The 14,320-nt window shown below is 42.2% G+C and overlaps 1 protein-coding gene across 5 annotated transcripts in view; it reads left to right on the top strand.

The window, feature by feature from the left end:
- LOC139814204 (uncharacterized) overlaps positions 1-14,320 on the top strand; it is a 157,386-nt gene that overhangs the window by 115,919 nt on the left and 27,147 nt on the right. For all 5 annotated transcript variants that reach the window (XM_071780303.1, XM_071780305.1, XM_071780304.1 and 2 more), the window contains 3 exons: positions 134-376; positions 5,905-6,798; positions 10,072-10,149. In XM_071780303.1, coding sequence (XP_071636404.1) covers positions 134-376; positions 5,905-6,798; positions 10,072-10,149 — 1,215 coding nt within the window. The remainder of the gene's footprint in view (positions 1-133; positions 377-5,904; positions 6,799-10,071; positions 10,150-14,320) is intronic.

The raw sequence follows: 14,320 nt of genomic DNA, 5'->3' as shown, positions 1-14,320 counted from the left end.
AGAGGAGGCACGAACGAGATTGCGAGAATGTGTATCCGTGTGTGTGTATACGTGCGCGAGGGATAGAGACAGTGAGAAAGAGGGTGTGCGGGAGGGAGAGGCAACCCGTGTGGGTTCTGTGTCTTCTTCGCAGGTCATTGGAGATCTACCGTCGACGACACGCTATCTCGGGTCATCGACAAGCCTCAGCGAGCAGGTCGGCCGGTGCTGGGCTCGCCGCCGCCACCTCGACCACTTCGGAATCGCTGGAGAGCTACGCCCTCGATACAGAGATACCCGCCGCATCCAGGAGGCCTCGTAGCACGAGGGGCTCGCAAAAATGGAGTAACGTACGCGCGGTCATGGCGTTATATTCCTCTCTACGCAAAATCAAGAGGTACTCCCGCCATTAGTCGATATGGACGGTAAACCTCTGGCACTGTCATTCGCACACAAGACACATTAACACACTGATACACACACACACACATACGCGCAAAACTTTCATGAATTGTGTTGGGAACTCGGTGCCTTGAAGCATTCACTTGTAGTCAACTCCTATATGTGTATGCTTTTGGAACTTCATTTTTGAAGGCGTTTGTCTCGTACACGTCTCGTACAGTTCTTCATCCAATATGACAATTTTCCGTAACGCAATAATTCTTTTTTAACGAGACTTTAATTCGAGATTAGCTAAGTAATTAATTAATAAGCAATATGATCGAGGAGATTCTAAAGAAGTAAATTTTATATATTAATTTTTAGGAATAAATGACGTAATTGTATCGTATTAATTGATATTTGATATTCTACGATTATTATTTTATATTTTTTTTTATAAATTCTTTCTAGTAATTGTACGGGGTTATTTAAAATCACTGTCTGCGGAATTTCCTAGTTTCCTAGAAAATGTTGCTAGTTTACAGTATACACGTGGCTTTGAAACGTCTCAGGATTCTCGGGAGTGGTTTTTGTTGAAAGTATTGGAGATCTTGTAGCGCGCGCCGGCGTTTGCATCTTGTCAATTATTCAACCCGTGTACACGATAGATTTTCAAATCTATTGGAATACTCCGAGGGATTCGGATTTTTAGGGCTACGCTCTGGCCCCCGAGACGAGTTTTAAAAGCATTTCGCGGATTTTCAACACCGAGTGAATTATTCAAGAATGTCTCTCGACGCGCTCACGTAGAAACTCTAATCTGATATTGTTTCCATATCCACACGATACCACGGCTGATCACCGATGTAAAACGAAGGAACGTAAAAAAATTACGAAGGCACGGGACTTGCGCTAAATAAATGTACGAACTGCAATAAAGTTTGTATGGAAAATGAAACGTCGCTATATTAAATTCGAGGGCGATGGTGTGGGTTTGAGTACGAGATTATCGGGTTTGTATGTTTAAAAAATTCACGAAAAAGGCCAATTCAGGTAGATAAAATTAGTAACAAGGTGACAGTCTTGTAAAGCGACATGAGGAAAACTGAAATCCAAAAATATTTTTCTAAAAATGCAAATGTTTGTTACACATTTCAGAGCGTGACAAAATGTTGTATACTACTTGCATCAGTGAGATAAAATACAATCGAATAAATTTACGAGTGATGGTACATTTTCGTATGTAACTTTAGACGATTACCGACTTACGGTTTCGAATTTACAATTTACAATTTAATATTGTCTTAAAGTACATCAGTGTTGACGTTAAAATGACAGTCTCGGGCAAAGTCTTGGGTAAAGGGGCTCGATTGTCGATCCGATCGTTTTACCTCGTGAACGTCATCCTGCATTTGACATGAAACCGCACGAAAGTATACTGGCTACTCGCTCGTCACTGCAACTCTATCCTATCTCTCTCGCCTACCACTCTCCACTCTCTCCTACTCTACTACCTCAGATTACTGTACGACTCGTGTTCTACTTTGTATTAGATTAGCTGACAGGTGACCACTGCATCTGTTCTCTGATATCCAGCGACACTTTGTAATTTCAAACGCTGATAATGAACTCACAAACTTAGACGTTGATCGCCCGCTCAGCGGCTTTATTCACTGAGCAACGATCCGCTTGCTCGCAATTTGCAAGTGAAATTCGCGAACTTTTACCTCGCGGATGCTCTTACTCGTGGACAACGAGGTATCTCGGTTACCGCGCAAGTTTCTGATTAATAAATCATTAATATTAATTTTTAATAAACGGGAATTATTCCAAGCGACGCGAGAAGCATCTCTAATAGCAAGAGAAATCGAACGGTTTGTATTGTTGAAAAAGCGGAGTTCGTGAACTCGCGACCCTGTCACTCATGCATTTAGCTCTGATTCGTACGCATGTATCGATAACACAGCTCTCCATTTGCTTTGTATCGGCGCGATCCGATTGACTACAGGATATACGATACGCTTGAATTAATATCCGCCCAGCAACTGATCTCACGTTGCGGATCGAAATATTTCTCTTCTTGGCATCATGTGTACGATTTGGAACGAGCTATCCCGCGTGGTAATCGTTTCGCGTTACCAGCATTGGTATCGAGTTTTTAATTCTCGTCTACATCTCGAAATCTCGAATGTTTTAATTTTATTTTCCTTTTTCCTATAGAAAGCTATCGGTAAATACCGGTAAATATCGATGAAAATTACTTATCCGCTATACTCGTGAAGTCTTTCCTCTCGAGATATTTTTTCACGCGGATGACAGTTAAATTTCCATAAACGAAACGATTATTCTAACTCGACAGTAATCGCTTTAAAAAAATCGCTCAGATTTAGCTGATATTTCCAACAAACACGTTTACATGCTTGACGTTCTAATTAACAGAAAGAAAAAAAAATAGATTGTGTGTGTCATAGCAGAGAGAAAGAAAGATCTGAAAGGATCAGGGTGTTACATAATATGCGCGACAACATACACTTACATCAACGACAGAACACTATACATAAATGTTACATTAAGGATTCAAGAATGCGTAGTGGCATAATAACGATCTTTAGTTCCGTTATTGTCTCTGTCTAACGTATGCGATTTGTCGGTGTCTCTGTCTCTGTTTGTCTATCTATCTGTCTGTCTGTCTGTCTGTCTGTCCGTCTGTTGTATGTCTGTCTGTCTGTCTGTCTGTCTGTCTGCCTCCTATCCATCTAATACTCTAGCTAACTGATCTGATCTCGATTCTCGCTCGTTTCTTATTTCCAGCAAGAACTACCTATATCTTACATAGAACTTAGAGAGTACGACGAGTATAGTCGATCTCCCTGAAAAGAACAAAAAAAAAAGAGAATGATATGTTCCTTCCATTTCACTAGGTTTGAAGAATGGAACTACCAGTAGGCTATATACTTATATACCTTCGTGTACTAGATAAATAGATCATAGCGAGGACTGCTGAACGAGGCATCTTGTAATGTATTTTCTGCGCGATTCCTGTGTGACGTCGCGCGACGAAGCTCATGCATACATACGCGGCTTTCGCAGTCACGCGGAATCCCGATTAAAAGTCACGTTTGTGCGTCGTGCGATCGTATTTCCTTTGAAGCGATATGCGCGCGTGTGATGGCGATACGACTACGGTAAGCGAAACTGACATGCCTCGCCGAATCGCGAATACGCGAATTTATCGTCGTATCCCTCAACACGCAAGCGGATTAATCATATCTATCAGTCGCAAACAGTTTGCGATGATAGACGCGGTTGACTCGAATCTGCGTTCACGGGAGCATATCGCATGTCTTCTTTAAGAGTGATTTGATTCAGAGAATCGTAATATTTCCTAATTAATCAGTTTTCATGAGCGCGAGATGTAAAATCAAGTGTAAAATATTCTCTCTATTGACTTGAAAGTTCGATAAATTGATCGGGCATGTAGTTTGCGTTGTTATATCTGCTCTTCATTTACAATCGGATAGATACTTTCATGCTTATTTTCAATTTGAAGAATTTTTACATTATACGTAATTATCAAACGATATATTTTCGATTCTTATTTAGTTGTAAAACATTGCAGCAAATAATGAAAGTGTAAATATAATGTGTATTGGGGAGTAAGTACTTGCCTGTGGGAATGGATATTAGGTACATTAAAAAGCAGCGTAATTATAACGATAGATTAATTCACATTCAAATTTTCATTTACAAAATAGTGTTAAAAGTAAAATTGCGTTTTTGGCATTTTTTCTAAGTAAAAATTTGCAAGTCCTGAAATATATTTATTAATAAGTTATAATATACGGGAATAAAAATTTTTTTAGTCATATTTGAAGAGAAAATACGGATATAAAGAACAGAAAATATTGACTTCCTCATTGATCTATTCTCTTTATTCGGATGATAAATGATTTTATCCGTTACTACCTTCATAAATCCGACGCGCGTCATCGGAACAGATTGTTTCCGTCTGGATAAATCAGTCTTTAAAGTACGTACTCGGTTCCTACGGGAGGATACTCGTATATCACGCGGCTCATTTAATACCCGTAGATACACGCGAGAAACGCATGATTATTTATTGAGCGCCGACAATCCGTGCTTATCGGTTCCTCTGCCGCGCGACAGAGAAACAGCGGAACAATAGGATCGTCGCGGGACGAGATTTCGATCGATAGGAGAGATATCTTCAACGGCATTTTGTATCGCACATTGAAAACCCCCTTTATCACGTTTGAACTTTATCTTTTCGCGCATGCAGGCGCCACCCGATAATTCATAGGTCAGTGCATATGATTAAAACAAATAAAGTAACGCGTGATGTAAATTTGCCGCGGCATGTGAAAGATGCACAGTGATATTTAAACAGTACAAACTCTCTTTTTTTAGTTTGCATAATTTTAACGAATCCTCCCTTTCGGCAAGAAAAATACGTTATTCTCCGCATCTCGCTCAAGTAAGTATATTAAAATATTCCGGACGGATATGACGCCAATATCGAGTGCTTACGTATGTATGTACATATAGGCTGCGTTCGGGAAGCGCGCTATTAGCGCTATTGCATCATTCTATCTTTATCGCTCATCAGGTGTAAAACAAGGATAGAATAAGCAAATAGCACTAATAGCGTCTTCCCGAACGCACCCATTATGTTTACGAGAGCGTTTTATTCTCGCGGACGATTTCGCGAGCGTTGATGTTTACTTAGACCGCAATTTATGCATTTAAACGACTCCATTTAACCCGACGAGCGTACGCGGCGGAATTAGTGGTTTTATTATTGCCAGTTATTCCTCTTACCCGCAAGAAAGTTAAGATGACTTTAGCCGGGGCAGTCGTAACGTTCTCCTTCGTATTACTCGATGATTACCTTTATAGCACGGTTTACAAAGTATTTTCTTATCTATAAATTATCTGCGGACAAAATAACTTAACGCCAATATTGAGTGCTTACGTATGTACATATATAATGTTTACGAGAGCGTTTCATTCTCGCGGACGATTTCGCGAGCGTTGATGTTTACTTAGACCGCAATTTATGCATTTAAACGACTCCATTTAACCCGACGAGCGTACGCGGCGGAATTAGTGGTTTTATTATTGCAGTTATTCTTCTTACCCGCAAGAAATTTGATGTCTTTAGCCGGGGCAGTCGTAACGTTCTCCTTCGTATTACTCGATGATTACCTTTATAGCATGGTTTACAGAGTATTTTCTTATCTATAAATTATCTGCAGACAAAATAACTTTATCTTTTCATTATTTACGTCGAATAAAAGGCAACATAATAATTTGATTAAAGGTGCGACGAGTCGCACAATCGGATGCGCATTTGTCCGTTTACCGTAAGCTTGAATATTTTTCAAGCTTATACGGATTAAATATTACGGATAAAGCCAAATCGACAGGGGCTGGTCCGACGGAGCGTGGGAGAGATCCGCAGGATTCGCGCTCCGTTTCCCCTTTCGTCCTTGACTGGCGACCTATTTATCTTTCTGTCCGCAGAACGAAGAGCAATCAACGGTGGATGAAACTGCGCACGACCGTGCAGCTGTCCTCGGCGATCTCCACAATCCAGAAGAAGCCACCACTGAAGCGCGAGGACTCGTTTCTGAAGAGGTTCTCCACCAGGCAGATACCGGAGAGCCAGGAGACCCTCGACACCGCCGAGGGCGAGGGAGACCCGACAGACGACAAGGAGACGGGTAACCGGCGCCGCAGGCGACCCCGCAGGCCCCAAAAACCGCCCAAGACCGTGGTCAATCCCGACGAGAACTTCTATTATTACTGGCTGATGCTGCTGTCGGCCTGCGTCCTCTACAATCTCTGGACGCTGATCGTCCGTCAGAGTCTGCCGGAGCTGCAGGCGCTGGCGCCTAACACCTGGCTCGCTTGCGACGGCTTCACCGACGCCGTGTTCTTCCTGGACGTGGCGGTGCAGTTTCGCACCGGCTATCTGGAGCAGGGCCTGATGGTCTACAACAGTCGGAAGCTCGCCGGTCACTACCTCAAATCCAAGTCCTTCGTTCTGGATTTGTTCGCGCTGCTGCCGCTCGATCTGCTCCAGGTGAACCTCGGCAGCAATCCCATGCTGAGGTTTCCCAGGTTCCTCAAGATTTACCGAGTGTACAATTATTACTACATGGTGGAGTCGCGGACGGTCTATCCGAATCTCTGGCGCGTGCTGAATCTCATTCACATACTGCTCATACTGGCGCACTGGTTCGGCTGCTTTTACTACCTGCTGAGCGAGGCCGAGAGCTTCCAGGGCGACTGGGTGTATCCCTACCGGCCCGGCGAGTACGCCACCCTGACCAGGAAGTATCTCGGCTCCCTTTACTGGTCCACCCTGACGCTGACGACCATCGGTGACCTGCCCACGCCGGAGACCAACGCCGAGTGAGTGATATAATCTCTACCGACACACGTACAACACTACTTTCGCTCCCCGCTGCCCCCTTTCGTTTTCTCCTTTTTTCCCCCTTTCCTTTTTATCGCACCGCGCGCGCGTGCCTCTCGCGCTTTTACGCGCGCCCGATTTCGTCACGACGAAGCTTAAGAGAGAATGGAACGTCGGCACGTCGCGCCTTCTTCCGGACCTTCGCTCGCCTCTCCGAGAATTATCGGCGAGAGCACCGGTATACATATTAAATCGCTAATGAGGCATCGAAATATCACGCGATGTACGATTTAAAGAGTACGTGCAATATTTTTTTTAAACGTTAATATAAATAATGTACAGCAGAAGAACATGGAAACTGGATAATTTATTAATTAATTACGGATAAAGAAGATTGATATATAAAGAATTACTTTGTGTAATTTTTAGTTATAAAGTTCTAGTAAATATACCTCGGAAATTCTTCTTCACAAAGTTACCGTTAATAAACTTCGCCACCATGTTTCCCGAGTATCGCGTTATTTCTCGTACGATATGATCGGACGAGATGTTATCCTTTGATTAATTTTGTTTTTCGGGAAGTACGAAAGAATTAATCGAAATCTGACTTTCTAAAATTACTGCAATCTTTTCAAAAGTGGATAACATTATTGAACCCTTTATATGTTTCTACAACGATAGCGATTCTTTTATCTTTGTAATTATACTCGTATCGAACTGTTCCGCGTAAAAATGGTCTAATCTTTCGAGAAACTTAAGAGAAGAAAGCGCCCTCTCTTCTCATCTAATTTTAAGATTGATTTTCTAAAATTCCTCCAAACGTAGGCGAACCCTTCGCTAAACCCTTTATAGATTTTTACGTTGATGCTGGCACATGTGGCGGATTCTGATATGTGCACCTCGTTCAATCTCGAAGTCTCAGGTGTGTACGCCAGCATGAGGCTCGGGTTCAGTTTGCATTCGCACCGGACGTTATGACACCCTAAAAACTGATGGCTCCTTCAGGCTGTGACGCGGATCAACAGGTAGCCGATGCATAATTTTATTTACTTTACGACATTCGTTCTTGGGTCGCGCGACTCGCGATCCATCAAGCTGTCCGCGCAATACAAATTTACGCAATAAAATTCACGTAATAAAATTCGCGTGCCTATAAAAAAAAAGAAAAACTTGCGTGTTGTTAGTTAAAACCGAAATTAGTGTCGTTAAAAAGAAATTTTAAGGGTAAGACAAAAAGTAATCGGAAACAGACGATCGTTGATTTACAATTGATTTACAAGAGATTATTTTCAATAAATATTTTCAATAAATATTTTAATTGTGTGTGATGTAGATAAAAAAAGAAATGTTATAAAGAGGAAAAATTACGTCCAAGTGTCACACGTCGAAACAAATTATTTACGTTGATGTCTATCCTCGAGGTTTTGTGTAAGCAAATTATTCTGCACGCAGACATAGCGAGCGTGTTACATCCGTTTTGATTTCAATGAAATCGATATAATATAAATCGATGCGCGCGAACATTCCAATATCGACGGGAAATTAACGCCTCGCGAGAGAACGCCATTGGCTCAATAATTACGTTCGCGCTTTTGCCCCCCCCCCCTCCACGTTTCCCGGCTTCCTGGTCGGTTCGCGTATTTTCGGAAGCGCGTCACATTCATCGGGAAATACAATACATGTTATTGGAACGTGTCCCGTAACAGTGCACGCCGCGCGTATCGAGAGCTCCCCGAGAGCGAGATCCCACTAGACCGGGGGTCGAGCGCGCTTTCCATCTCGCGTAAGTCGGATTCAAATTCTCGTATACCATTTAGATGCAAACGGAGGATACACGAACACCCGACTGTCATTGTTGCAAGTCATTCGTTATGCAACGGTATCTCCATCGGAGCTCCTGAATTTCGTGAGCGTTGAATTCGAGAATAGGCGTTACTAATGTGACGTATCCTAAATTTAACGCGTCCTAAAATCGAGCCTCGATTGGCTTCGCAAAACGTTGCGGCGTTACGTAAGTCAAAGACTTTCATTTTATTACGGATTATCATGGCAACGACAGAGATATATTTCTGAAGATTACAATGGATAAAGCATGTTCTCTTCCCGTAAGCCTGATTTAGACGATCTACAGTTCAGAATGCAAATTCGAATTCAGAATAGAATTCTGTTTATAAATTTATGTTCTTAATTCGAAAAACATTTGAAAAATGTACATAAAATATATATCACACACATGTATATAAAATATATATTAAATTACATACAAATGTAAAAATATACGGCACATCAAAAATTATAAATAGAGCTCTATCTTTAATGTGACGCTAATTATAGATCGTGTAAAGTGGGCTCTAGCTTCGCGAGCATTGAGTGAATTAAAGAAAAAAAAGATCCTCCATTCAGTGAACATCGAGTGGAAAGCAAAATGCGGAACATTAAATTCACACGCGTTTGGACGCGTCACAAGCGGTACGCGGCCGCTATGCGGAACGCGAAACACGTTTCAATAATAATATCGTGTAATTTAACGTCGCCCGTAACATAATCGGCACCTCGAATTAACTTATACAAATTAATCGTCGGCTAATCGGTGCTAAATCGATTGACAAAGCGCCCATTACGTCACGTGCTATTATGCAACGTACGATCGGGCTTAAATGGTGTCGCATCGCTTAGTGTTTTACCGTATTATCGCGCGCGCTACGCTTGATCGGATCGAACGTGATCGCGTTGAAACGAGATCAGCAAAGCTGATTGATTGACGATCGATCGCCCTGTTTCACACGTGCTGTCATCGCCGCCGACGTGGATTTCTCTCCGTCCGACTTTGAACGGTCACGAAACGGCAGTTGTCCATGCATTATCGTTGATTTTCTGCATCGCCACGTTTGCCACTGTCGATGATGACAAACATGCAGGTCTCTCATGGTCGCGTTGTTAAGTCGTCGTTGAAACATGTACAGGGTTTCGCAAAATCGACGTCCACCTTGGAAGACATGCGAGAATGCAGCTGTAAACACGTTTGATTTGCGAAATAAGCGAGGTACGAGCGTTACTTGAACAATTTGAACCATTAATTTCCGTGTCTCTTTACAATCCGCTCGCGGTTGGAATCTCATCCTTTCCGGTTTGCGTTCCGCGCGCGTCGATTCAGCGCGCACGGTGCGGGAACGCCGGCGGTTCCATTGTCTCTCCTAAGTTAGTCTCTTAGTGAACTTAGATGCCCTAGGAATTAGACTCGTGAAGCGGCCTTGTTGTTGTTGTGTTGGCAGAATCGCGGGCGGCAATCCCCGGAGCCTCGCCCGTCGCGGCCGACTGTCCCGGCTTCTGCAGTTCAAGCATAATGGAGGGTATCTGTATCGTTTCCAGAATAAAGAAAAGAAAAACGATAAGAGAATGGAAAGAGAAAGGGCGAGCGAATGGGAATAAAAGAGAGAAAGGCGAGAAAGAGAACGGGAGTGCGAGGGGCGGAAAAGCGTGCGAGGGAGGAAATGGATCGCAATGATAGGGATCGTATGCAGGAGGGAGTGAATGAGAATGTAACGAGAGAAAATGCGTGTATGAGAAGGAGAGAGAAGAAAGGAGAGAAGAGAGTGATATGAAAAGAGTGAGAGTGATTAACTCGTTTTTGAAAGAGCATATATGTCTTCACATATTCGAAAAGAGCGAGTTTTGTAACTACAAGACCCGACTCTTTTGTTGGCTATCGCGAAATGTTTCTCGCAAATGGTTGGAGCCGGTGAATTTGACGTTAGAGGGAACGAAGAAAAGAGACGGGAGTCTTTTAGCATGGTCGAATTTCGCGGGAGAAAGGCGAGGTGAACGAAATCTAGACCATAATGGTATATTATACTTCGCGGAGAAAAGAGTCGAAGCACTTATCATTTACGACATTGTGTTGCGTCGGGAGGCGGGCGGAGGGGGAGGGGGAGAGTACTCGTTCGAAAAATGACGGGACGCCGACGGGGCTGCTCGTTACCGGAGCAACCGGTAAATCGAGCGCGATTTAATTCACTGGTATATACAATAATGTTAAAGTGGCGCGTCTCTCTCGCCGACTGTTCTGCCGAGATGTTATTTTTCAACCATAACGAATTCTCCGCGCGCGAGAATCGTTGTTTTATTACGCAGCGAAGAATTTATATCGCTCCGCGAAATCCACAATCGCGCAATTAGAAGGGACAAACAATGCGCATTTATTCCGAATTGCATTTTTCGCAAGGACGGATTCTTTCTGGGGCGACGCGATGCGGTAGATGAAATTTTTCCCTCGGGAACAAAGGTTTCAAGTTCATCGGATATTGCGCGGTAATGGCTATTCGGATCAGTGTTTATCCTCCAAACAGTATTGTGTTTTGGTGCTCTCTGATTTCGCCCTTCACAGAGACGTGGACAAACAGTTCTGCAAATAACTGGACGATAAAAAAGTGACGATAAATCTACGCCGATTAATTTATACCTACAATCCGTATGGGACGCGTAAATATGAAAGAGATAATTATCTACGTGTAAATTAATCGATGTAGATTTCGTGTTACTCTTATAATCCTCGCTTAAACAGAGCATCCTCTCGTCGTCAAGTACGAGATATTATTTCAAGAATAAAACATACCGGTCCGAATAATTGTTATCGAGTACCTAAGTATTGCTATAAATTCGCTAGTGCACAATGTTCTTTACGTTTTTAGTTAGACCACATAGATACGAAATGTTTGAAGGAGGAACCCATCACGTTTTTACTCGTAGAATGCGGAAATATTTTTGCGAGTGTGATAATTCATGGATCTTCGCGAAATATTCCGCGAGCAATTGGGGCTGCGGAAGGGAGTCTAAATATAAAAAAGGGGAAAGAGAAAAACGTTTTGTCTTGATATTGTGTTTCGTTGGGTTATTGACCCACCGACCGCGTGTGGAGAAGGTAATTTATGCGTTGCGTGATATCGCGGGGAAACGCGCGTGCACGAAAGCACGTGTCGAATCGGACCAAGTCGACGGCACATTCACGATCTCTGAGCTCTTTGATGACGAGGCAGAAGATGATGCCGAGTCCGTTCCACGGCGGGAAATTAGTCTTATTGTTAGCTCTGATAGCCAAACGGTAAAAATACGTTGCCGCGATGGAAAATGTTTCTATATATACTCTCGCGTTAGGTTTGACGTAAAGACCGCTTTATATAGCCGGTGCCCAATTTCAAGTACTCGGGACAAAATATATCTAATTGAAGGATCGAATTTAAGGCTCCTGGTCCCTGAGCCGAGAACTCTGCGTTGACGGTGGCGCCGTACCGTCGCGGCAGAAATAAGAACTCTCTCTCCTCTCACTCTTTCCAATGGAGACTTCTGTCTTGTGACATGTTGACAACCTATTTTGCGTTGCGTTAAATTTCTTTATTATTCGCTCTGTACTTGTGCTATAACGTTTAACGTATTCGTGAAACTCGTAAAATTGACCGTATGGTAAGATTTGCAAGAAATACATATGCGGAAGGCACATTCTCCACTCCTTTCGATAGTCGAAAACGGCTTGTTTTTCCGTATGTTTAGGTTTCGTTTTATGGCTGTTTGTTTATTGTCGAGGGAAAAGGATAGTATCCGGTCAATTTTAGAAGTGTGCTGAAACGATCTATAGTGATTTTTTATTGAAATGTCTTTTTATTTCGGAAAATACCGCAACATAAAATAGGGTAATTTCTCGCCTCGATAGCAAGAAATTCAATATGGCCGCGGTGACTACCCAGGAGCCTTAAAATGGTATTTAAAATGGTTAGGCCATTTAAATTATGGGGGTCAAATTAAAATTAATTGTAATATACAAGATATTATTAGGTATAATATGCATAAACTACCAGCTAGAAATAGAAAAATTATTACCTGTCTTAAAGTCGTCGCAAAGTGCATCAAGGTATGGTTATTCGAAGATGCACTTTGGCAGAGGAGGTATCGGCATGAGTGCTTTACATCAATGTCAGCGAATAAGTGTCGTCATGATGAGACGACACGTGGTCGGAAACGTCTCTCTTAAACTCGCGACGGACTCAAAGTGATCGATGAGTCGCCATCGGGACATTTTATCGAGGAGAGGAGCTACGAAGGAAAAAGGGACGAGTCGAGGCTGATAATGTCGCGAAATCGTCTGTAGAAAATCGCGTGAACCGACGGGTAAAACGAGCAGCCATAAGCCGCGAGATGACAAAAACGATGGGTTCATGTCGAACGGCGAATCATTTCTCATAGCTGTGGACATGCCACAAGGTAGAGATCTTAATGCAGTTACATGCACTTTAAATCGATTGCCTTAAATCAATACAAAACCCAAATGACTAAATGATAGAGATTAAACGCACAAATAAAACAAGAAAAGCATATAAAGAGTATATAATTGTATTATTGCATAGACATCTATGTTTTTAAACAAGATTCGAATTTTATAATTTATCTGTATAGATGAGTTAATTATTGTCTATTTAATTAATTTTATTCATTTATGTTATTAAAATCGAGAAAGTTTTAATGGTGAAAGAAAACACGTAAAATTAGATATAATCGGTTATCATGTCTCAAGTGAAATAAAACAGAGGAGACATGAAAAAAAACGTAATAAAAAGTATAATCTTTTGTATATTTAATTGGTTGTATTCATTAATTTTATTTAAAACGATAAAATTAGAGTTCGAATGGCGTGAAGGCGTAAAATTGGAATAAACGGTTACAACGTTGCTTAAAGTGGAATAAAACAGACGAGATATAAAGTAAAACATGAAAGTTAAAAATAAGCGTAATCTTTTGTCCCGCTTGTTCTTTGAAGTCTATTCTGTCTCGCGAGTAATCGGTTATTGATGGCATTCGCGAAGAAAATCGATTGAGACAAGCGATCGCGCTCGCAACAAGGAGGAATCTTTAAAGTAGAAATTCGTCAACCCCGGGCGACAAATCAACGCGCGCACCGACCATTACTCATCCTCATGAATATGGTGGCCACCAACTCGGCCTAAATAGCCAGCCATGTTGCAGCTAATTACTCTTTGTTCGCTAGTGAATACTCTGGATGCCAGTGTAACAATGGCTGCGTTCAATAAGGGTGGCGGAATTGTTGAGTGACAATAGCGTATGATTGGCATATAAACTCTCTTCGATCCGTAGGAACTCGGTTCTCGAGGACAGGACGTGTCCATTTTCTTGAGGTGCTTTCTTGCAAACGTCATCGCGGATTTTTCTGAAGTATTCTTAATTTCGTATTTGCGTACTTCGCGAATTCAGCTGCGAAATCTGCCGTTTACAAAACTTGTATTCGTCGTATAAAATTGAAGCTTTGAAGTTTCAGGCAGATTTAACAAATCAGATTTGTTGTTCGAAAACTGCATTGTAAAGGTATGTTTGTCGAACGTGAGTGATACGTCGGCGGTACCACGCGGGAGGACACGCCGTCAATGACGCGGTGTTTCCGACTAGCCGATCGGAACGAGCACCGCGATCCGTCACACAACGCGAGATATTTTTTCGCGATGAGATATTTTTTTACGT

Source organism: Temnothorax longispinosus, chromosome 6 (genome assembly GCF_030848805.1).
Source record: "Temnothorax longispinosus isolate EJ_2023e chromosome 6, Tlon_JGU_v1, whole genome shotgun sequence".
Lineage (NCBI taxonomy): Eukaryota > Metazoa > Arthropoda > Insecta > Hymenoptera > Formicidae > Temnothorax > Temnothorax longispinosus.
This window is presented reverse-complemented; position numbering and strand designations above follow the sequence as displayed.